The following is an 18877-nucleotide window of genomic DNA, read 5'->3' on the forward strand; positions in this document are numbered from 1 at the left end:
TGGACCATCTGCAAGGCTTCGAAGCCGCAACTAGAAAAAAAAGTTATCTATTGACCTATCAGCTGCATCTTCTGTCAGGCCGCAGCTCACATTCAACTGCAAAGGATCACCGTAATCTGCAAAAGCTCTTGAGCTTCGACATTGCAGATCGCCGCCATGGCATCCTCAGAGCAGATCAAAGTGACGCAGGACCTGTTGGCGCGAGCGCACTCTCCCGACAGCGCAAACCGCATCTACAGCGAAAAGATCCAGTATCGAACTCTCCAGCTAAAGCCTACATCTCCTCCGCCTGCTGCTCTCAACGCCAGGGCAGCGCGTCACAAAGCTCGCCAGCAGGAAAAGTTACGCGGAAAGCAGAGGCCAAAGCCGCTGTCAGCTCGGGAGCGTCGCAATTTTGGGCTCTACGACATTCCAAAGCAAGGTCAAAAATATGAAGTCTATGAACCGCTGAAGAAGATGTGGATGGGCTACGCCTTGGAGATTTTAGGCAACGACATCTACACCGGCGGCTCACTGGCTGCTGCCAAACTGGCCAGTGCTGAATTTCACGGGGCAGAGGCCGAAGTGGTGAGGAGCCGGTGTCCAGGACGAGTGGGAACCAAGGGCATCATCGTCAGAGACCGCAAGTTTGTCGTTGAGCTGATTACAAAGAAGAGAGGACTCAAAGTCATACCCAAGGAAGGAACCACGTTTCGCGTGGAAGTCTGCGTCCCTCAACAACCCAACAATGATACGGAGAAGAAGACGTTTGCCTTTGAGGTGCTTGGCGACCAGATGATGCTCCGATCTGCGGACCGAGCCAACAGAAAGTTCAAGTCACACTTTCTGAAGAATGTATAGTGGCGGGACGCGCCATCTTTTGGTTCCGGTGGCTTCGAAAAGACAGCCCATTCTATGGGATACGAACCCATTCCCGGCGATATTATGGATTCACCGCGAAGATCCTCCAGCCTTTTTATTTAAGGTTCCGGTACTGCGTTGTTTGCACATCACATGCTACGTGTCGCCAAAGATCGCTTGCTGAGATGGCGGAGGCTACATTTCACTAATATAAGAAATCTATGGCTACTGGCTGGAGGGGGATAAGTCTGTTCTTGATTTAGTGAAATTACCATCTCGAGCAATCGTTTGCTATACAAACGCCCATCTCCCACGCTCATCCCGAGGAACCAGCTCGAGCAATCTACCTCCCGACTGCTACGGCAGAGACAGTCCCGGAAAATGAACATTCTCAACCCTAGTCCATGGAAACTCCCCTCGCCCTTTGTGGGCATAACGTTCAGAGCGTTCTGTGGCCTGATAATGTTGGCCAACGCGAGTGCCGTCTATGGACGGTTGGAAATCTTGAGCATTTCCGCCAACTTTGTTCTTACGACCAATATTTCCTTTGTAAGTCAATTTGTCATTAGAGGTAGATTCCTTCCAAGATTACGCGGCTAACTCTCGCTACAACGCATAGACGTGCCTAATACTTGTAATGATTGCCATGTTTTGCGAGCAGCGTTGGCGCAACAATTATTTCAGCCGCGACGTCAAGATCTTTTGCCTCAGTTTCGCTTCACTTTGGGCCATGGTGTTTACTTCAAATTTCGGTTTCATCGTGAGCGGTTTTGTAGTTTGCCATGTTCCAAGCTATCAACATGAAGCCGAGGCGAAGTATTGCCACTTCTTTGGCAATCATAAAATAGCTGAGATCCCCGACCGAGCGGGCTGGCTTATATATTTTTGGATCGTCATGGCCGTCACTTTGAGTATAGCTTGCTGGCAGACGTTTGTAACATCCTCTCCCTTGTACATACTTACAATAGCTGACTTGAGTTTTCAGGATCAGCTGGCTTCATTGGTACTTCAGGATCAGCGATTTACTAAGAAGGAGGGCTACAACTGCGACTGCAGCGTAATTAGAATGGTGCTGGATATTGGATATATCAAACAGGCGAAAGGCAACTAATACCGGAAAGGCAATGTGCGGTTACAGCTGCAAATGCTATGTTGATGATAATGCTGATGATAATGTTGATACCGTTGAATGTTGACGGTTACACCTAATTAGACCAATGATACTATTTTCAGGAACTGCTGCTGATCATTTACACGTCCACTTCCGGTGCATGCATCCATCACGTAATAATTGCCTGCCCAATGGGTGCCCAACCGACTTACACTCTGCATACAGGCCATCTGACTAATCCTCCGCCATAATATGTGCGACTTCGCAGCCAAAGAGCGTCCATCTCATTCAGCCCAAACATCTGCGTATAATATCCCGCTCCTCGACATTTTCCGTCGTATACACGTAATTGATTTGAGGACCCAAGGCCGCAAAAAGACCGCCATATTATCCGATAGCTCTCGGTGGCTGATGGCGCTTACCATAAGTCGTCGACGCACATATTACTCCGTGCAGATACCGTCTGCCGTCAGTCAGAGTGCACGCCTGCATGAGAGCCACCGAATCCACCGTTTTCTCGCCAGAGACCGCATTGCCCCGTAGCATTAGGGCAAGAATCACGCCGTCAGTGCCAGGGCTCCCGCGACCCGATGCGCGGCATGCCGAATCGCGACCCCGTCATGCCATCAAGGCTCCCTGCATGCGTTATTACAGCACTTATCGTAGCATGTCGTAATACGGCTCTGGGCGGTCGCGCCCCAATGATTCCTCGATTAGGATTTAGCCCTCGCACAGTAGGCTCGGTTAAGGTTCGGGGCTACCCCGATGCGGCCTAGCGGCGTCCAGCCTCGCTGTTCATCCAGCCTGGGGGAGCAGAATCGAACTCCAATTTTATCTTTCCCAAATCTCAGGTTTTTAACCCCAGCAAAAGCACTGGTAGCATTAGTTTCTCATTCAAGCATTCTGTCATCTCGCGACCCAGCGTCTGCCATAACCACGACCCCGACGACCTCTTGCCCGCGCAATTGATTACTCTCATCATCTCGCTAGCCGTAGCATACTTTTGAGATTTTCCGTTTGCTAGACATCCACCCGCTGGTGTCTGCATCCTGCCACTTTTTTTTTTCAGTCGCCCGACCCACGACTGAACCTCGACCTCACGACGAACACCCCGCGCCTCGGTACACGATCACGACCCGTGGGATTAAAAAAAAAAAAGTCCAACTATGCCATCCAATCTCCCGTCAAGCTTTGCTTCGGCCGCCGCTGGCCAGAACGCAGCCCGCGATGCGAGGGGTGGAAGAACTGATGGAAGGGGACCTGCTGGAGGTGAATGGTGAGTCGTTGCCCCTCGCCAGCACCCGTGTTGGCCGCAAACCCTGGAGGCGAACGGAGAATTTGGTGTCATGCATGCAGTCTGCCGCTGTTGCTTTGCACTAACGAGCGCTGCGTGAATCATCTTTTTTTTGGGGGGCGGGGACAGCCGCTCAAACGAGGCAGCCCCTCTACTTTCTCCCGAATGCGGCCGTGTCCTTGGTCCATAATACATTGTCTTCGTGGCTAACTTTAATCTTCAGGTCTCGGAGAGATGGGCGCTCAGCCAACGGCACTCTGACCTTTCGTCGTTCCTCCACCACGCCCCTGAGCCAGTCCTCCAACCTCCCTCCTGCGAATGATAACGCTGTCCAGCCGCCAAGCTCCGAGGTGCCCATGGCGCAACCCACAACCTACGAAGTTGGCCCTTCACGTTATACAAAGGACGATCTGCTCGAGATGTATAACTCCCAGCTCCCCAGCGGTAACCCTTCTCACCTGTTCATCTCTGGCTGGGACCCGAGCAATGGTGCCAGTGCTGGCGTAAGGGGCTGGGGGAAAAGCAACGATAACCACGTACCGCAGGATCCCGGCACCTGTTGGGATGCCAGTGGCGAGACAGCACCGATAGGACTACAAGGATTCTCCCCAGAAGAGAGAGAGGTTAGAGATATTACTTGATTTAATTTTTGGCAGTCAATCGCGCTGCGGGGATGTGAACTCGCTAACGATGACGTTTAGGCCTTTTCTACTGACATCAACTCGCCACTGAAACCTCCCACCCAGACAAAGGAAGTTCACCAGACTGCTGTTAACGGCCGTAAGCCTTCTCTTTCTCAAGGTCCAGGAGCTACCTTTGGAGTGAGCTCACCGTCATCCGCTGTTCGACCCGCCACTCGTCGACGAGAAACTGTCGATTCCAATCCATTCAGCCCCTCCGCTCTTGCGTCCCCGACTGCCAGCCGATTTTCGCGGGAGGATCCGCTTTGGTTCTCGCGAAAAGGTGGCGATCTGAGAGAGTCGGAAAATGACGAGCCTGATACTGAGCAAGCTTCGCGTGATGTCCCAAAGTTGCCAATTGGAGGCCTAATGCGAGCCAATACATCGACTGGCGTGAGCATGGGGTCGATGTGGCCATCTAGCGCATCCGGTGCTGGCGGGTTTGGCAATTTTGCCCTGCCCACGTCTCCAGCAGCCGTTGGTGACAAACGACCTGGTGGCGCTACCGGCGGAAGTCGACTGGCGCATTTGATTCCCAAGGACAATGCCGAGGCCACCAGCACCACCAAATCTTCTGAAGCTCAGAGCCCTCTGGCGCAATCGTCGTGGCGAACTAGGCCACGAACTGACACCGACCCCTTCGGTGGCGATGAAGAATTGTCTGGCAGTGCTGTTCTTGGGGGCGCGCAGGATACCGGTTCGGGGGGGCAGCAACCGCCTAGCCGAGCCGGAGTCTTGGGCACTCCAGTTAAGGGGTCCGCTGGTGACTTTGGGATGGCTGGTCTGAACTTGGGTGGGCAATCCTCCGGTGACAATGGCCCTCTTAGCCCATCGGAGACAAATCCTTACCGAAGCCCTCCAGCTGAACGCCATGACCACGACGGACAAGATTCAAGCGCTGGTGAAAAAATCCACAGCACCGGGCATGAACAGCAGCCCCACTCCAACTATAGCACTCTCTCGCGCGGATTTGCTGCGGCTTTTGATGGGAGCGACCGTAGTCAGACCTCGAGTGTAGGTGCCAAAGCCTTTTTGTCTGGCGGTTGGCCGGCTCCAGCTGGCCCGTCCACCGGCACCCCTGACCGTGAGCGGTCGAATTTTGGAGGTGCTTTTGGTAGCTCTCTCTTCAGCCCTATCGGCGATATTCAATCTCCAGGCCTTGGTAATCTCGGAGGTGTGTTTGGGCCCTCCAACACCGGTAGTATCGGTCGCGCAAGCAAGCTGGGATCTCTCTTTCCCCCTGCTATGCAAGCCCAGATGCAAGCACACGAGCAAGAAAGCAGCCTCTCAGACTCTCTGGGTGACCTTCGACAGAGCAACCCGCTCGGCGCTATCGGTCGGGGTAACTTTGGTGTCCCAACTCGAGACACGGACAGCCCTTTGAGGTCTAACCGCGGTGTCTTCGAGGAGCTTTTCCCCTCTAGCGACAGCTCTAGAAATCTCGCTGCCTTTGGGTCGTCAGATGCTGGACAACCCAACATCGCTGCCACGGTACCTCAATCATTCACGCCAGTTAGCGGCGGTCTACCATTCGGTAATGTTCAGGGTGGCGTAGAGCATCCGTCTGCCCAGGTCCGCCAAATGGTAATGCCCGATCGCATGCGATGGGTGTACCTTGATCCTCAGGGACAGATTCAAGGTCCATTCACGGGACTGGAGATGAATGACTGGTATAAGGCCAATTTCTTCACTCCTGATCTTCGAGTGAAAAAGGTTGAAGATCCTGAGTTTGAGCCACTTGGTCAGCTCATCAGGCGCATTGGAAATTCTCGAGAGCCATTCTTGGTGCCCCAGATTGGAATCGCTCATGGACCTCCTATGCAGAGCGGTCCATTTGGACCTGGAACTGGAAGCGGCATCATTCCTCCTCTCAGCGGCGTTTTCCCAACATTTGGTCGAACCCTTACGGCGGAAGAACAGAACAATCTTGAGCGCCGTAAACAAGAGGAGCAGTTTCTTATGGCTCAACAGCGCGATTTCATGATGCGGCAGCAAGCCATGGCTAAGTTCCAAATGCAGCCAAGCCTCCAGCATCATTCCAGTGCTCATAGCCTCCAAAGCCAACCGAGTTTTGGCAGCATGACATCCCCTTTGGGGGTTCCTCAGCAGCAACATCACCAGCTGCCGCATCAACAGCCCATCGGGGCCATGGGAGGCCCGGGAGGCGTATTCGATAGTCACCCTGGCGCCAATCCCGCTGCTATCCGCGCTGCGATGGGAAACGGCGAGCTTTTCAGGCCAGAAGACCTGGCTAACCTCTCGACTAACGAACGACAAATGCTCGCATCCTTGCAGGGTGAACCTACTGGTACTGAATCTGGTGCGCCTCAGCCCATTGGGACTCCGGGCGACGCAAGTCGACGATACGGTCTACCAGAAGCTAACGAGCTCAAGGAGGACGATGAGGGTTTCAAAGATCGACTCCAAGAATTTGAAGAACTCCGTGCCGAGCATGACGCTGAGCAAGCTGCCGGGATTCCCGCCGATGAATCCCAAGAGACCTCCGTAAAGGTAGAAGAGACGACCGTCACGACCGTCACCGTCGAACCGAAAAGCGACCCCGCTCCGTCTGCCGGCAAAGCTAGCAAGGCATCCAAGAAGAAGACCACAGTTGTTGAAGAGAGCTCGCTTTCTCTAACTCAGCAGGTGCAGAAGACTCAAGCTTCCGCAGCTGCGGCTGCCTCTGTCCCCTCTCCTCCCCAGCCTACGGAGCTTGGAATGCCAATGCCATTCCCTCCCCCGGCTTCGACAACTCCTCTCCCGGCGCCAACTGCTCAAAGAGCCAGGTCTAATTTGCCTGAACAGTTCAGCCGATCGCAAACTGCAACCCCCGATGTTGTCGCCCAGCCTCCCCCTCTGGCCCCTTGGGCTAAAGAGCCCGGCCAGGAAGGGCAGAAGGGCCCGAGCCTGAAGGAAATTCAAGAAGCCGAAGCGCGCAAGGCTGCTAAAGCTGAAGAGGCCGCAGCCGCACTCCGAAAAGCTGCGATGGAACAAGAAGCTGCCTTGTTGAGAGAGAAGGAGAAGTCGGCTGCTGCCGCGGCCGCCAACGCTGGCCTCCCAGCGACAAGCACTTGGGGCCAGGGCTCGCCTGTATCATCTGTCAGCCCGTGGGCCAAGCCAGGCGCTGCCAAAGCCAAGGGAGCCACTCCCGTAGCAACAACTGGAGCAGCCGGAGCCAAGAAAACTTTGGCAGAAATTCAGCGTGAAGAGGAAGCACGAAAGCAGAAGGCCAAAGAAGTTGCCATCCAGGCTGGAAGCGGTGCTCCTATCAGCATCGGTAAAAGCTATGCTAACCTTGCCGGCAAGCCGAACCACGGTCCCTCTCCGACAATTCCATCTCCGATCATTACTGCTGGAAGTGGCTGGGCCACTGTTGGGGCTGGGGGCAAAGTGAAGAGCCCATCTACAATCCCATCTCAGCTCCAAAGCCGCTCAGGAAGTGCCAGCAGCGCTAAGCCTGTTGTAGCCGCCCCTGTGAAATTGGTACCCAAATCAATCATTAGCAACACCAGTTCTCAGCCAGCCAACGCGGCTATGGATGAGTTCAACAAGTGGGCCAATAGGGAGCTCTCTAGAGGAATCACGGGTGTCAGTGATAGTAAGTCATTTCCAGATCTCCCTACAATCAAATTCATAGAGTCTAACATGCATGAAATAGTTACGAGTTTCCAGGCAGACCTCGCCGTCTTACCTCTTGATACGGGACTGATTGCGGACGCTGTATATGCCAACTCAACCACAATGGACGGACGACACTTTGCTGAAGAGTACGTCCGCCGAAAGAAGCTGGCCGAAAAGGGCGTTGTCGAAAAGCAGACGCAGGCTGAAAGCAAGGCGTCGAGCTCCGCTGGCGGATGGAATGAAGTAGCTAAGAAGAGCGGTGTCACTCAGGCCAGAGAGAGCGACGCAATGCAGAGCGCTGATTTCAAGGTTGTGCCTGGAAGAAAGAAGAGCAAGAAATAAGGCACTTTGTGAAAAAGGTATATTGCTATGGAATATTGTTGGGCTCTTGCTTTGTCGGATGGGATGTTTTCGAGCGTTGCTGGTGGTGTTAGGAACCCAAGCGGAACATGACTATATGTAGTAAGCTGTAGTATGCATCTATACGGCGATAAATTTTAAGAGCAGGGTTGTGGTATGCAAAGTATCTGTTTTATCGTAAACCAGGACTGTTTAGCCCTAGACTTGTGATTCAGCGTGATAACAGCACGAGCTATGTCCCTGGAATTGAAATGTTATTTTTTAGAGACCTATATACACATGTCTGGAGTATAGAAAATCCAGGACTGCGTTTTTATGTATTTTCATTCACAGTAGCATATTTTATCCAAGTGTTGGGTCCTTTTCACGGATTCTCCCAATTTGTCCCCAGGCGTAGTATATCGGTGTGTTTGGATGTCTTCTGTATGGATTAAGCAATGACGTACATGTAGTGACAAATCAAAGAATTTATTATTTATTCATTTACTCTACATCATGTACTTTATCGTAAACATTGTTCCTCGGGGGGTCTTTGCTTGTTTCGTTACCGCCGAGTCTGACTTGGTCACTGTAAATGTTTGCTATAATCAATATCAAGATTTCTTGAGATCTATCTATAGAAGCATCAAGACACTGAAAATCCTTTCTACAAACCGGCAATGCCTTGTATTTCTTCCTTAATTACATTTCTCTGCTCAATTTTTCTCCTTACCCAATGTCAGACCCATGCTAATCTTGTTAAAAAAAAAAAAAAAAAAAAAAAAAAGGTCCATCTCCAGGGTACGCCTCTACGAAACCAAATCCAAAGAAACCAAAAATCTCTTTCTTGCCTCAATCTCCTCTCTCAAATCTTCATCAACGCATTCTGCTCGCCGCATCTCCAACAAAAACACTAAAGCGTGAATGGTTTAGTGGTAAAATTCTCCGTTGCCATCCGCAACGTCGGGGAGCCCTGGGTTCGATTCCCAGTTCACGCAGTTGAGGACAAGCTTTGTTCTGTTCCTCTTCTCTCTTTCAAAGCGTAATTGGTTTAGTGGTAAAATTCTCCGTTGCCATCCGAGCAACGTCGGGGAGCCCTGGGTTCGATTCCCAGATTACGCATTGAGATTTCTTTTTGCTGATGTATGTTACCTTTTTGATGATGTTGCAAGGCTACCTAGATTGGCTATGGAGTTATCAAGGGTCTGGTGGGGGCTGCTGCTGGTATTTGTGAAGAAGCGTTGTCCTGCATTGTGTTTGGAATTGAAGAGGAAAGGTGCATGCGCTTCTTGAAATGTACTGTTTTCTTCTTATATGTCCTGCGTATATATATGTATGCGTATGTATGCTATCTATAGGTCGTGCATCTATATACTTCTAATCCCGTATATCACGGCAGTAGAATCTCTCTATTCCACAAAACGTGATGGGTATATGAAACAAAAAATCGTAAAAAGAAAAGAGGGCGTAACAGGGACGTATAATCATGATCCATCTTTCAAAAAACTCCAACCTCAAGAGAACGCCCAGAGAACTCTCGAATTTTCGCTTCTCATCTTACACGTGAACTGTGACTGGGCTCTCCTTGCGCTTGATGCGGAACATTTGCAGCATCTCAGTCCAGAATTTAGTGGGAGGCTCGATAAGGTTTGCTTCATAAGCGTCAATCGTTGGTCGCTGCCATACAAGATCAACTTCGCTGGGCCGGATGAATTTAGTGCGCTTCACAACCTTCCAGAAGATGAAGAGAACGGGCGCCAGAATCTGCATGGTGTAATTGCGGAAAAAGCTCTTGACGTCCCAGGGTATGAAAGACATGTATCCGTAACCCCCCACAACCATGAGCTGGATCACGAAAGCGATGATGGCGCAGTAAGGCTGGCCCCAGCCGACGTATGGCAACGTCTTGCGGTCAAGGCCCTGGGCCTTGCATGCTCTGTAGAAGCACAAATACGTGAATGACATGACCAGGTAGTCGATAATTCCACCGGCAGTGATCAGAGTCACCAGCCAGTCAAGCACGACAGCAGATCCGTTTCCAACCTGAAGGAAAGACAGGAACGGGAAGCACATGACGACCAAAAATGCATTGATGGGTACACCCTTGCTCGTGCACTTGCGCAAGAACCGGGGAGCTCGACCTTCAAGAGCCAAGCCATAGAGCGAACGAGTTGCGCAGTAGGTGTATGTGTTACCGGCAGAGAAAATGGACGTCATCATCAGCGCATTGACGATATGGGGTAGCACGGATATTCCCATGTTTTGCATTGCAATGACGTATGGCGAAGCCGCGGCAGTGCCGCTGCCCTTTCCGCCATTGACGAGCTTGGACAATGTGCTGTCGTTGTAAGGAAGAATGATGCCGACAGCCAAGGCACTGCCCATGAAGAAGATTCCAAAGCGCAAGTAAATGGTCTTGAAAGCGGTCTTGATGTAGATCCGAGGTCGTTGAGCTTCAGCGGCCACCATGGAAATATACTCGGGTCCGACGACGGCAAAAGAAGCGCTCCATAATGCAGTCAAGAAACCTTCAAAACGACCGAGGGCGCCTTGTGTGTGATACTCGGCGAAGGCTCCAGGATTGTTCCAGTATCGGAAGCCGTAGGCGTCGTGGGTGGGATTTCCGCCAACCATGGTCACGAATGTGAAAGAGAAGAGAATCATGATGAGAATCACCTTTCCTCCGGACAGGTAAAACTCTGCTTCACCGTAAGCCTTCACAGCGAGGACGTTTAGTAGACTACATATTTAGATAACCGTTAGCAATGGAGCTCTAGTAAGAATGAAGTATCATAAGGCGTGCAGGCGTTCCATCTGGCCCTCCCTTGTCCCTGTTAAGGGCGAGTACTTACGCATAGCAAACGATGACCGCAGCGCAAATGCCAGCAGTAGGGCCCGGGTTGGTGATGCTCTCGTCCCAAAAAGAGATGACGAGATTGAGTGCCGTGATTTCGAAGGGAATCAGCAGCGCTTCATAGATGAAAAAATTCCAGCCAGTCATGAATCCTAGGGCGTCATCGACCCAGTGGCCTGCGAGTCGAATGAAACCTCCAGATACGGGCATGAAGGTTGTCATCTCTGCGAGAGAGTTGTTTACCAATCCCAGAACTATCGAGTACAGAGCGTATGCCAAGAAAAGGCTGCCTGGCCCGGCCGTGGAAAGTCCACCTCCGATGCTGACGAAGAGAGCCGTGCCAATCGAGCCGCCGATGGCAATTAGCTGGATCTGGCGATTGTTAAGGCGCCGTTGCAGGCCATCAGCATTCTCGATGAACTCTTGAGACCCCGAGTCAGAAGCGTCGGGAGCCTCAAACTTGGGCTGCTTTTCATCCTTGGTAGTCGCCATCTTGAAAAAATGGGCGGCCAGTAAATTGGTAGCAGTACTACGTCTTACTAGATCGTCATGAAGAAAGAAGAGGAGAACTGTGGCGGTACAAAAGCAGATGTATTGCCAAACAGATCAAGATGAACGAATTAGCGCCACCAAAAGATTAAATCTTTGGGTGAGACGTTTTCGTATGGCCAAAAGAAGAGAAGCTGGGGAATAGAAGAACAAAAAATCCAAACAAGGCGATGGGCGATGCAGGAGTATATGTAGCAAGCATTCATGAGCAGCGCCTGCATCAACGGGCCAGGGAGTCGCAGAGTACCTATCGCATTAGGTCCGTTGTATGAGTGAATACCGTACTACGTATTTAGCAGCCAACCGACTGGGGACCGGGACAAGAGCGAAGACAAGACCGAAGACTTAGCATCGCAATGGGATTGGACAGCACCGCGGTGACGGCGTGGGCTATGTGGGGGGGAGGCCGAATCAGAAACGCTTCCAATATCATCTCAGGCGATTTCCTGGCCTTCGTCTTGGCAAGCCCGAGCAGCTGCTCTTGACCCAGAGCTGGCGAGTCGCTCTGTGCTCGCTGCTCGCGTCCCCTGCCATTGTCGTTCTTGGTGGAGAAGCCAAGGACAGCCAGAGGAGAGTTAGCGGCTTTAGGCCCTGCTTAGACTCGACGGGACGAACAGCCACCCACAGCGAAGGGGGGGCCAAGGATCCAGAAAAGCGACCAGGGGGGAGGGGGGAGGGCACAGTGTCAGATTGCGGTGCTGTACATCTCCGTCCCTGCTTTCGTGGTACACAGCCTTTGGTGGGCCAGAGGTTGATTGATTGTTTATGACATCGGAGAGGAGAGAGATCTGGCAAAAGATTAGAATTTGTAAAAGATAAAATAAGAGGCTTGGAAAGGTGTTTTTATAATCACATCGCCAATATCGTTTGAGTGCTCAGTGCGCACACGCGAGCTTCCTTGAAGTGTCGTACATGTTTGTCGAAGATTATCTGTAGCGACCAGGATTAAAAGCCAGCGGAATCCTGATGGAAAAGGACGAAGATCCTTGACCCCCAAACATTCTGCAGTATCCCGACCTCTCTGTTAAGATATCGCTGATCAACGAGACGCCAAAGAGAGTCACATGTATATCTCAATGACTCGTCCCCAACTTCAAGCTATTAGAAATTGCCATATTGGGCTATTACACTAGGTATAGCTGCTGATTAAACACCGAGAATCTCAATATGGCCTTTCTTGGCCATACTGCCTTGTGTTAGAGTACGATGCGATTCCGGTATGGAGTACTGGACCGTATTTCAGCTTGAAGCAAGGTTAGGTATAAGGATACAAGTAAAGGTGATCGCTGCAGTCTGCATTCCGTACCTGGGTAAATGTCCGGGCCTAGAACCCTGGGATCGACTGCAAATCCATCTTGAGCCAAGTGTCGGAGCGATTACATGCTCGGAATTGGTATCGAGAGTTGCAAATTGGCACTTCACGATCTGATAGCAATACGGTAGTTGTAGACTTGAGACTGTAGCAACCGCAAGCCACGACAGCATTATCAGCCATTATCATCGATTGTAGGTATTTCTTGTCCGATATCGAAAAAAATAACCAGGCAAACCGCACGCTTCTGGATGCCATTTCTGCAGCATTTGCTCCAAGAAGCAGCCTTGTTGCTGGGCACTGTGCAATCGATGCATGTCACCGTTCTGGCCACGCGACCAAGGGATCTGGACTCAAGCCATCCGCTCGATCTGGAAAAGCTCAAATCGTGGCTGCATCCGTCTGCGAATATAAAGTTGCATGTCGTCTAGGAGAGATCTTGATGGCCTCGCTCAAAAAAATACGTATCTACTTTCTCAACGGCGATTGAGCGGCTGGTCTGACCTGCTTCCGTCAAAGGAATCTCGTCGCAGCTCACACTGACGTCACTCCGCCAGAGCCTTGCCTGCGGCTAGACTCGCATCCGGACTAGCGGCTATCGACGATCAGAATGTCCCTGGTCGCACAGTTTGCAAACAGTGCGGGATAGCGTCCTCCAGAGGCCTTGCTACACATCGTATTGTACTCGTATCTTGAGGCCTCTAGTCACCGCCTGGAAGCTGCCGATTCCCAACAGTTCGTCTGCTTAGACCGAATGCCGGAAAAGGGAGGCTGTGCCCAGAGCTCCCTGCAAGAATGCTAGGCTGCCGTTTGGCGCACAGCCATTGATTGATACTTTAAAGTACGGATACTTTGTGCATAAATGAGCTGCATGCGGAGGATTGGTGGGCGCGAGTCAGCAAGTACCGCCCAGCTGCCAAGCCCCGGATGTCTGAGGCCATCACTGTCGTCATCTTTTGCACATGCGTCTTGAGAGCAAGGCAAGGCTAGCTGAGATGAGAGTCGATACTTTGGCAGAGAAAAGGCAACTTTGTTGAGAGAACTGTTTTTTATTGTGGGCTGGAGTCCTCCGCCTTTTAGAGCGCGCCAATGGCTGGACAGCAATTGCTGTTTAGTACGGACAACTTCCAGTATGCTCACAGCACTGTACGCTCGGATTTAGCGGCACTATCGCACCGTACGGGGTATCTACCTGAGGGAGACCGCCGGTTGCCGCTAATTTCCCACATCAGCCAAGTTTCCCTCTCGTACCCGCAGTAAGTGCGCTGATAGGTGGCGGGGTCTGCATCCTCGCACTGTACTGCCAATCAGGTGCAGGACAGCGCCCGTGCCGCAAAAAGTCCCCTTCGGCCAAAATTTGCTCCCTAGTAGCCAATACGTATTAGACGGCGCCGACGTTCGTTTCATGTTTTTTCAGCCCTCGAGCAGCGCCAGGGTTTTTCACCGCGAAGGCACCAATAGGCGTCGAGTCCGCCGTAAGAAACGGACGCTAACGGTAAATTACAGCGCGACGCTTTTCTCTCTTCTGGCTGCTCTTTTTTGCCTTTGGATGGCTTGTGCCTTGTTTCTTTTTGGTGGTTTGTCGCGTGACCTCGTGGTAATTTGAACCAAATTAAGCTGCGAATGTTTCTTTCATTGATGATATGAATCAATAACAGCCATATCATTCAAAACGCATCTAATATATATCGGCTGGCGCTGGAACTCGTTGTGAAGAGCATCACCACTGGCCTTTCGCCACCACAGCTTGGAAACTCGCACAGGCAGAAAATTTCTTAAAGCCCACACACACAAACACTCGCGCGCGCACTGATGAGCCTGTGGGTCTATTCTGAAGCCATGCGCCTCAAGTAAAGAGCAATGGGGCAAAAAGAAGAAAACTTGAGCCAGAAGAAATTACTAGTATTCCAAAAAGATTCGTAGGAAGAAATTAGCTGCAAAAAACCAGGGAGTAAAGCGTCCGTGTTGTAAGCGCATTCTCTTGCCAGTACTTGGACAAAGCCGTCTCAACGCATAGAAACGGTCTGGACCGGCGAGACTTGTTTAATCCTCAACAAAAAAGGGAGTAACGTTACGAAATAGGAAGAAATGAAGAACATTTCATCCTAAGCGAGGCCATCTAGAAATCTATTGATGCAGCGCCGGAGGTGAATTGCCGCCTTGGGACAATCACATGTCAAATGAAGAGAGACCCTGAAGTCGGTGAAAGCAATTGAGGCTAAAGAGCCCACCACTAGGCAATAGTGCTGGAATGAGAGCGACGATGGTAGAGGAGATGGGCGGAATACAGTATAGGGGAAATCATATGATTATATAACCTAGAAAACAAGAATATTTCTATATCAGCTACAGTAGGAACCAAGTTGTCGTTGGTACGAATTCTCAAAGTGTGGATTCTGGTGAGGTGCAGAGCAGTTCTCGCAGACTTTTGGGCATTGCTTCAGTTGACTTGCAGCTAAGACTCGAGCGCTGTCAGTGGCAGATTTGAGTACCAAATGGCGATGGATCAAAACGTTGTCTTTAATTTGTATGCATTTCACGATTTTGAAATTCATCAAGATGATATGATGAGATTTTTCTAAAACCGACTCACCAACAAAATGAGATTCTTTACTTCATGCAAGTCAAACGGCCCTGCGTCTTCATCGTGGCAGGTGGGGTAAAAGGGTTCTCGCACGCTAAAATTTTCATGCTGAAAACCGTCATCCCACCTTGGGCTGCCGTATCGATAACGAAAATCACAAAAAAGGCAACGAACAAAAGAATCGCCGGGATACCGCAACAGTGACATCTCGGACCACATATCGCCTGCCTGGATATCAGACAAGTACAGATAGCCTCGTCTGATACATCACCAGTGCCCGCTTTCCGTGGCGGCTCTGCGATCGCCCGGGGTGTGTCTGCCGGTCAAAGTCAAAGCATCACCAACTGCGAATATCAAACCCCCACCATGGTCTCGACGTCTGATAGCAGCACCCTGGCAACGCTGGTTGGCAGTGCTGTAGCGGAGCAGCTCATCACGGCACATGTGTCTCATCTCGTGTCTCCTTCGGAAGGGCCAGCTTCAACTACATCGACACCGCACCCGTCTTCAGAACTCCTCGCCATAGGCTTGGCCGCTCTCGATGCCTTCCTCCAAGCAACGGTTACCGGTCCTGTTCTGCCACCAAGCGAGTCAACTCATGTTGAGAAGCTCTTTGTTAGTGCTTGGAACGCCAGCCGCTCAGAATCTCATGACTCCGTCATCGCGCTGCACCAACTTAGAAGGGCCTGCTTGAAGTATCTCGAAATTGATGGCGTTGTTCCCTATGCCTACATTCCTCACTTGGAGCTCTTCTCTCTCGCCAGATACATTCTCGTCCAGTCCCTGGGAGCCGAGACAAAAGATGTATTTGAGCTACCTTCAACTGAAGGGGCTTCAACAAAACGAAGCCTGGCATGGGAGAAGCTACGTGTCAACGTCTGGCATTATAAGATCATCACTCAGCCAAGCTTGGGCTCTGGATCAAACTTCACAAAAAGCTCACAGTGGAGCGACATTCCTACACTGGCAACGCAGATAAGCAACCAAATAGATGCTGTACGAGGAACCATTATCGGCAGTGAGGTCTGGGCGACGGAAGACACCTGGACTCGCGATGAGAAAGCATTGTTCCTTGTCGAGGCTGCCAACAACTACATTCTGCTTGGACGCTACGACAAGGCAAAGGAGACGTTGAGTGAAGCAGCACAGGTCACTGGCGTTGCTTATGCCCTATCCGGTGCGCTGGGAAAGAGGACTAAATTTCAAGAGCACAACATCAGCCAGCTGGTTGTCCTTGCACGAAGCGCCTCTGAGCAAGATACTGCCAACTCAGGCGAGACCAAGGAAGAGGACGACCAAGCGGCCGCCAAGCCAGACTCTCTCAAGCTAAACAATGATACCCTACTAGAAGAGATTAAGTTTGCAAGCGAGCGCGTAAAGGATACGGCGGCTGTTGAGACGTTGCCGCCGGCGCTATCCGAGCTGTCACCAGATGACCAACCACAGCTTTCTGCCCTCGACGAGATTATTCTTCTTACCGAGGCCACAATCAAGGATGCCTTTTCGCCAACGGATGAACTCACATCTGAACAAATTCTGCCATTCGCTGTCCGTGTCCTGACTGATAAATCCGTCAACTGGCAGATTTACACACAAGCGCTGCTCGTGCGCTCAAGAGTAGAAATTCACAGAAGCAGAACAGTCGAGCGTGGTGTCCTGCAGCTGCAAGCTGTAGCCGACCAAGTTCTCACCGACACCACCTTTTCCACCCCGGCAGGCAACGAATCTCAAGACAGGGACGAATCAAACGGCATCCCTGCTATTCAGGTCACCGCCCCAGGCCAATCTGCCGCCCCGGTTGACGAGTCCAAGCCTACTACTTTCCTCCCCGCCGCAACAAACTCAGAGTCTGCACCCGCCCACGTTCGTCTTCGCTACATCCACGCTCTATCGACCCCTCCGCGATGGCATCTTGAGTCTGAACTTGCTTACGCCTGGGCTGGCATAGGCTCCATGACATCTGCCCTTGAGATCTTCAAGCGTCTGAAACTATGGGCGGAAGTAGCCCTCTGCTACGCCAGCAGCGCAGCCACCGAGGACGAAGACGGCCGAGGCAGTGGTGGAGAAGCCAAAGCCAGGGGAATCATCCGCTGGAGACTTTTCAACAAGACTGGAGTTACCACGCCTTCTTCATCAGAGCCAGAGGATGAAGTTGTTGGCCAAGACGTCAGTCTCCTCAAGGCAGCTGATTATTCGGGCGTGGAGCGACAGCCTCCCTCTCCCAACGCTGCTCGTCTGTGGTGCATCCTTGGCGACCTCGAAAACGATCCCGCCCATTACGAGCGTGCGTGGGACATCTCCAAGCACCGCTACTCTCGTGCCCAGCGATCCCTGGGAGAGTACTACATCAGCCAAAAAGACTTATCAAAGGCTCTGGAAGCATACAAAAAAGCTACCAGTGTCAATAGATTAAGTCCCGACATGTGGGGTCGTCTTGGCGATATCAGCTTGCGTATGGGACAGTTCGAAGACGCGGCAGAGGCATACAGCCGGTCCATCAGCAGCGCAAACGACACCGAGGGGGGGCGAAGGTGCCAAAACGTGGAGCAATCTCGGAAGCGCCTTGTACAGCTTATACAGCGAGCTGACTGCTCCTGGAAAGGCCAAAGAAGTAGACGAGACTCCTGCTGCCATAAAAGCCCCTCTTGATGATGAGGACGACGACATTGCCATTGCAGGCTCAGAGGAGAAAATCGCCTCCCGAGATCCCAACAAGCTCCTTGCCCAATCACTCGCCGCCTACAAGCAGGGCGCTTCCATAGCACACGACAACTGGCGCATCTGGGACAATGTCATCACCCTCGGCTCGCGCGTCTACCCCGTCCCCGCCACAGACATCATCCTCGCCATGACGCACATCATCCGCATCCGCAAAACAGAAGACGCCCTCGACGCCGACATCCTCTCCGCCCTCCTCCAAGACACCGTCTTATCAAAGGACAAACCCTCCGCCAGCAGCAACGGCGTCTACGAACCCCCCCCGCGGCTCCGTCGAGCGCCTCCTCATGCGTCTCATCGAAGAGGAAATCGTCCCTCTCATCACCAACCGCTCCGACCTCTGGACCCTCGTCTCGCGCCTCCGTGCCTGGCGGCGCGACTACTCCGGAGCCATCGACGCCTCGGAGCGAGCCTGGCGCGCTGCCGTCGGCGCCTCCGGCAGCGGCCTCTTGAACGGCGAATCCGCCTCCGCAGACTGGACGTCCAACGAGGCTGGATGGGCAGACGTCGTCAAGCGAACGGACGAGCTAGTCTCCGTGCTGGAGAACTGGGGCCCTGATGTCGAGAGCATTGGGCAAAAGTGGAAAGGTAAAGCGCGAAGTGCGGTGCGCAGCGTGATGGGACGGGCAAAGGCCAATTGGGAAGATAGCGAGGGGTGGAAGACGCTGGAGAACCTCATGGAGGGGTTGAAAATAGACAGGAGTTGAATTGAATAGAAAGAAAATAGAATAGAAGATCAAAGATAAAGGGAAAGCAAAATGATGTCTTTTTTTGGATAGCCGATGCATTTGACGTGGTGAAAAGGGCGATGTGCCTATAGCTTATGCTTTGTGCATGCCATATTGAACAAAAGATATATAAGCTCTGTACCCAGGGTCCGTCAATTAATGAACAGTAGTAGCTCTGGTTGAAAACTCGACCTAGGTAGAATTAGGAAGACGTTTCTTTCTCGGAAGTAAAGGTATACTACAAGGT

At 51.8% G+C, this 18877-nt stretch overlaps 5 protein-coding genes and 2 non-coding genes across 7 annotated transcripts; 6 read left to right on the forward strand and 1 right to left on the reverse strand.

Annotated features, from left to right (window-relative positions):
- Positions 1-156: 156 nt before the first annotated feature.
- TrAtP1_000289 (uncharacterized protein) lies at positions 157-840 on the forward strand (the record flags this gene model as incomplete). Its single annotated transcript, XM_014091799.2, has 1 exon — positions 157-840. The coding sequence occupies one exon, from the start codon at positions 157-159 to the stop codon at positions 838-840; it is 684 nt and encodes a 227-aa protein (XP_013947274.1).
- A 381-nt stretch (positions 841-1221) lies between these two features.
- TrAtP1_000290 (uncharacterized protein) lies at positions 1222-1901 on the forward strand (the record flags this gene model as incomplete). Its single annotated transcript, XM_014091798.2, has 3 exons — positions 1222-1389; positions 1460-1770; positions 1826-1901. 3 exons carry the CDS (start codon positions 1222-1224, stop codon positions 1899-1901), a joined length of 555 nt encoding a protein of 184 aa, XP_013947273.1.
- Positions 1902-2780: 879 nt separating this feature from the next.
- TrAtP1_000291 (uncharacterized protein) lies at positions 2781-8105 on the forward strand. Its single transcript, XM_014091796.2, has 4 exons — positions 2781-3227; positions 3469-3868; positions 3947-7523; positions 7584-8105. The coding sequence occupies exons 1-4, from the start codon at positions 3118-3120 to the stop codon at positions 7886-7888; spliced, it is 4392 nt and encodes a 1463-aa protein (XP_013947271.1). The 5' UTR covers positions 2781-3117; the 3' UTR covers positions 7889-8105.
- Positions 8106-8803: 698 nt separating this feature from the next.
- On the forward strand, positions 8804-8883 carry TrAtP1_000292. Its single transcript has one exon. It is a non-coding gene; the product is annotated as a tRNA-Gly (tRNA).
- Positions 8884-8925: 42 nt separating this feature from the next.
- On the forward strand, positions 8926-9007 carry TrAtP1_000293. Its single transcript has one exon. It is a non-coding gene; the product is annotated as a tRNA-Gly (tRNA).
- A 164-nt stretch (positions 9008-9171) lies between these two features.
- TrAtP1_000294 (uncharacterized protein) lies at positions 9172-13045 on the reverse strand. Its single transcript, XM_014091795.2, has 4 exons — positions 12595-13045; positions 12142-12531; positions 10738-12076; positions 9172-10625 (listed from the first exon to the last, which is right to left on the reverse strand). Exons 3-4 carry the CDS (start codon positions 11229-11231, stop codon positions 9443-9445), a joined length of 1677 nt encoding a protein of 558 aa, XP_013947270.1. The 5' UTR covers positions 11232-12076; positions 12142-12531; positions 12595-13045; the 3' UTR covers positions 9172-9442.
- Positions 13046-15321: 2276 nt separating this feature from the next.
- On the forward strand, positions 15322-18678 carry TrAtP1_000295 (uncharacterized protein). The gene has a single exon (XM_014091794.2). The coding sequence runs from the start codon at positions 15551-15553 to the stop codon at positions 17831-17833; it is 2283 nt and encodes a 760-aa protein (XP_013947269.2). The 5' UTR covers positions 15322-15550; the 3' UTR covers positions 17834-18678.
- Positions 18679-18877: the final 199 nt, after the last annotated feature.

This window comes from Trichoderma atroviride, chromosome 1, assembly GCF_020647795.1.
Source record: "Trichoderma atroviride chromosome 1, complete sequence".
Taxonomy (NCBI): Eukaryota; Fungi; Ascomycota; class Sordariomycetes; order Hypocreales; family Hypocreaceae; genus Trichoderma; species Trichoderma atroviride.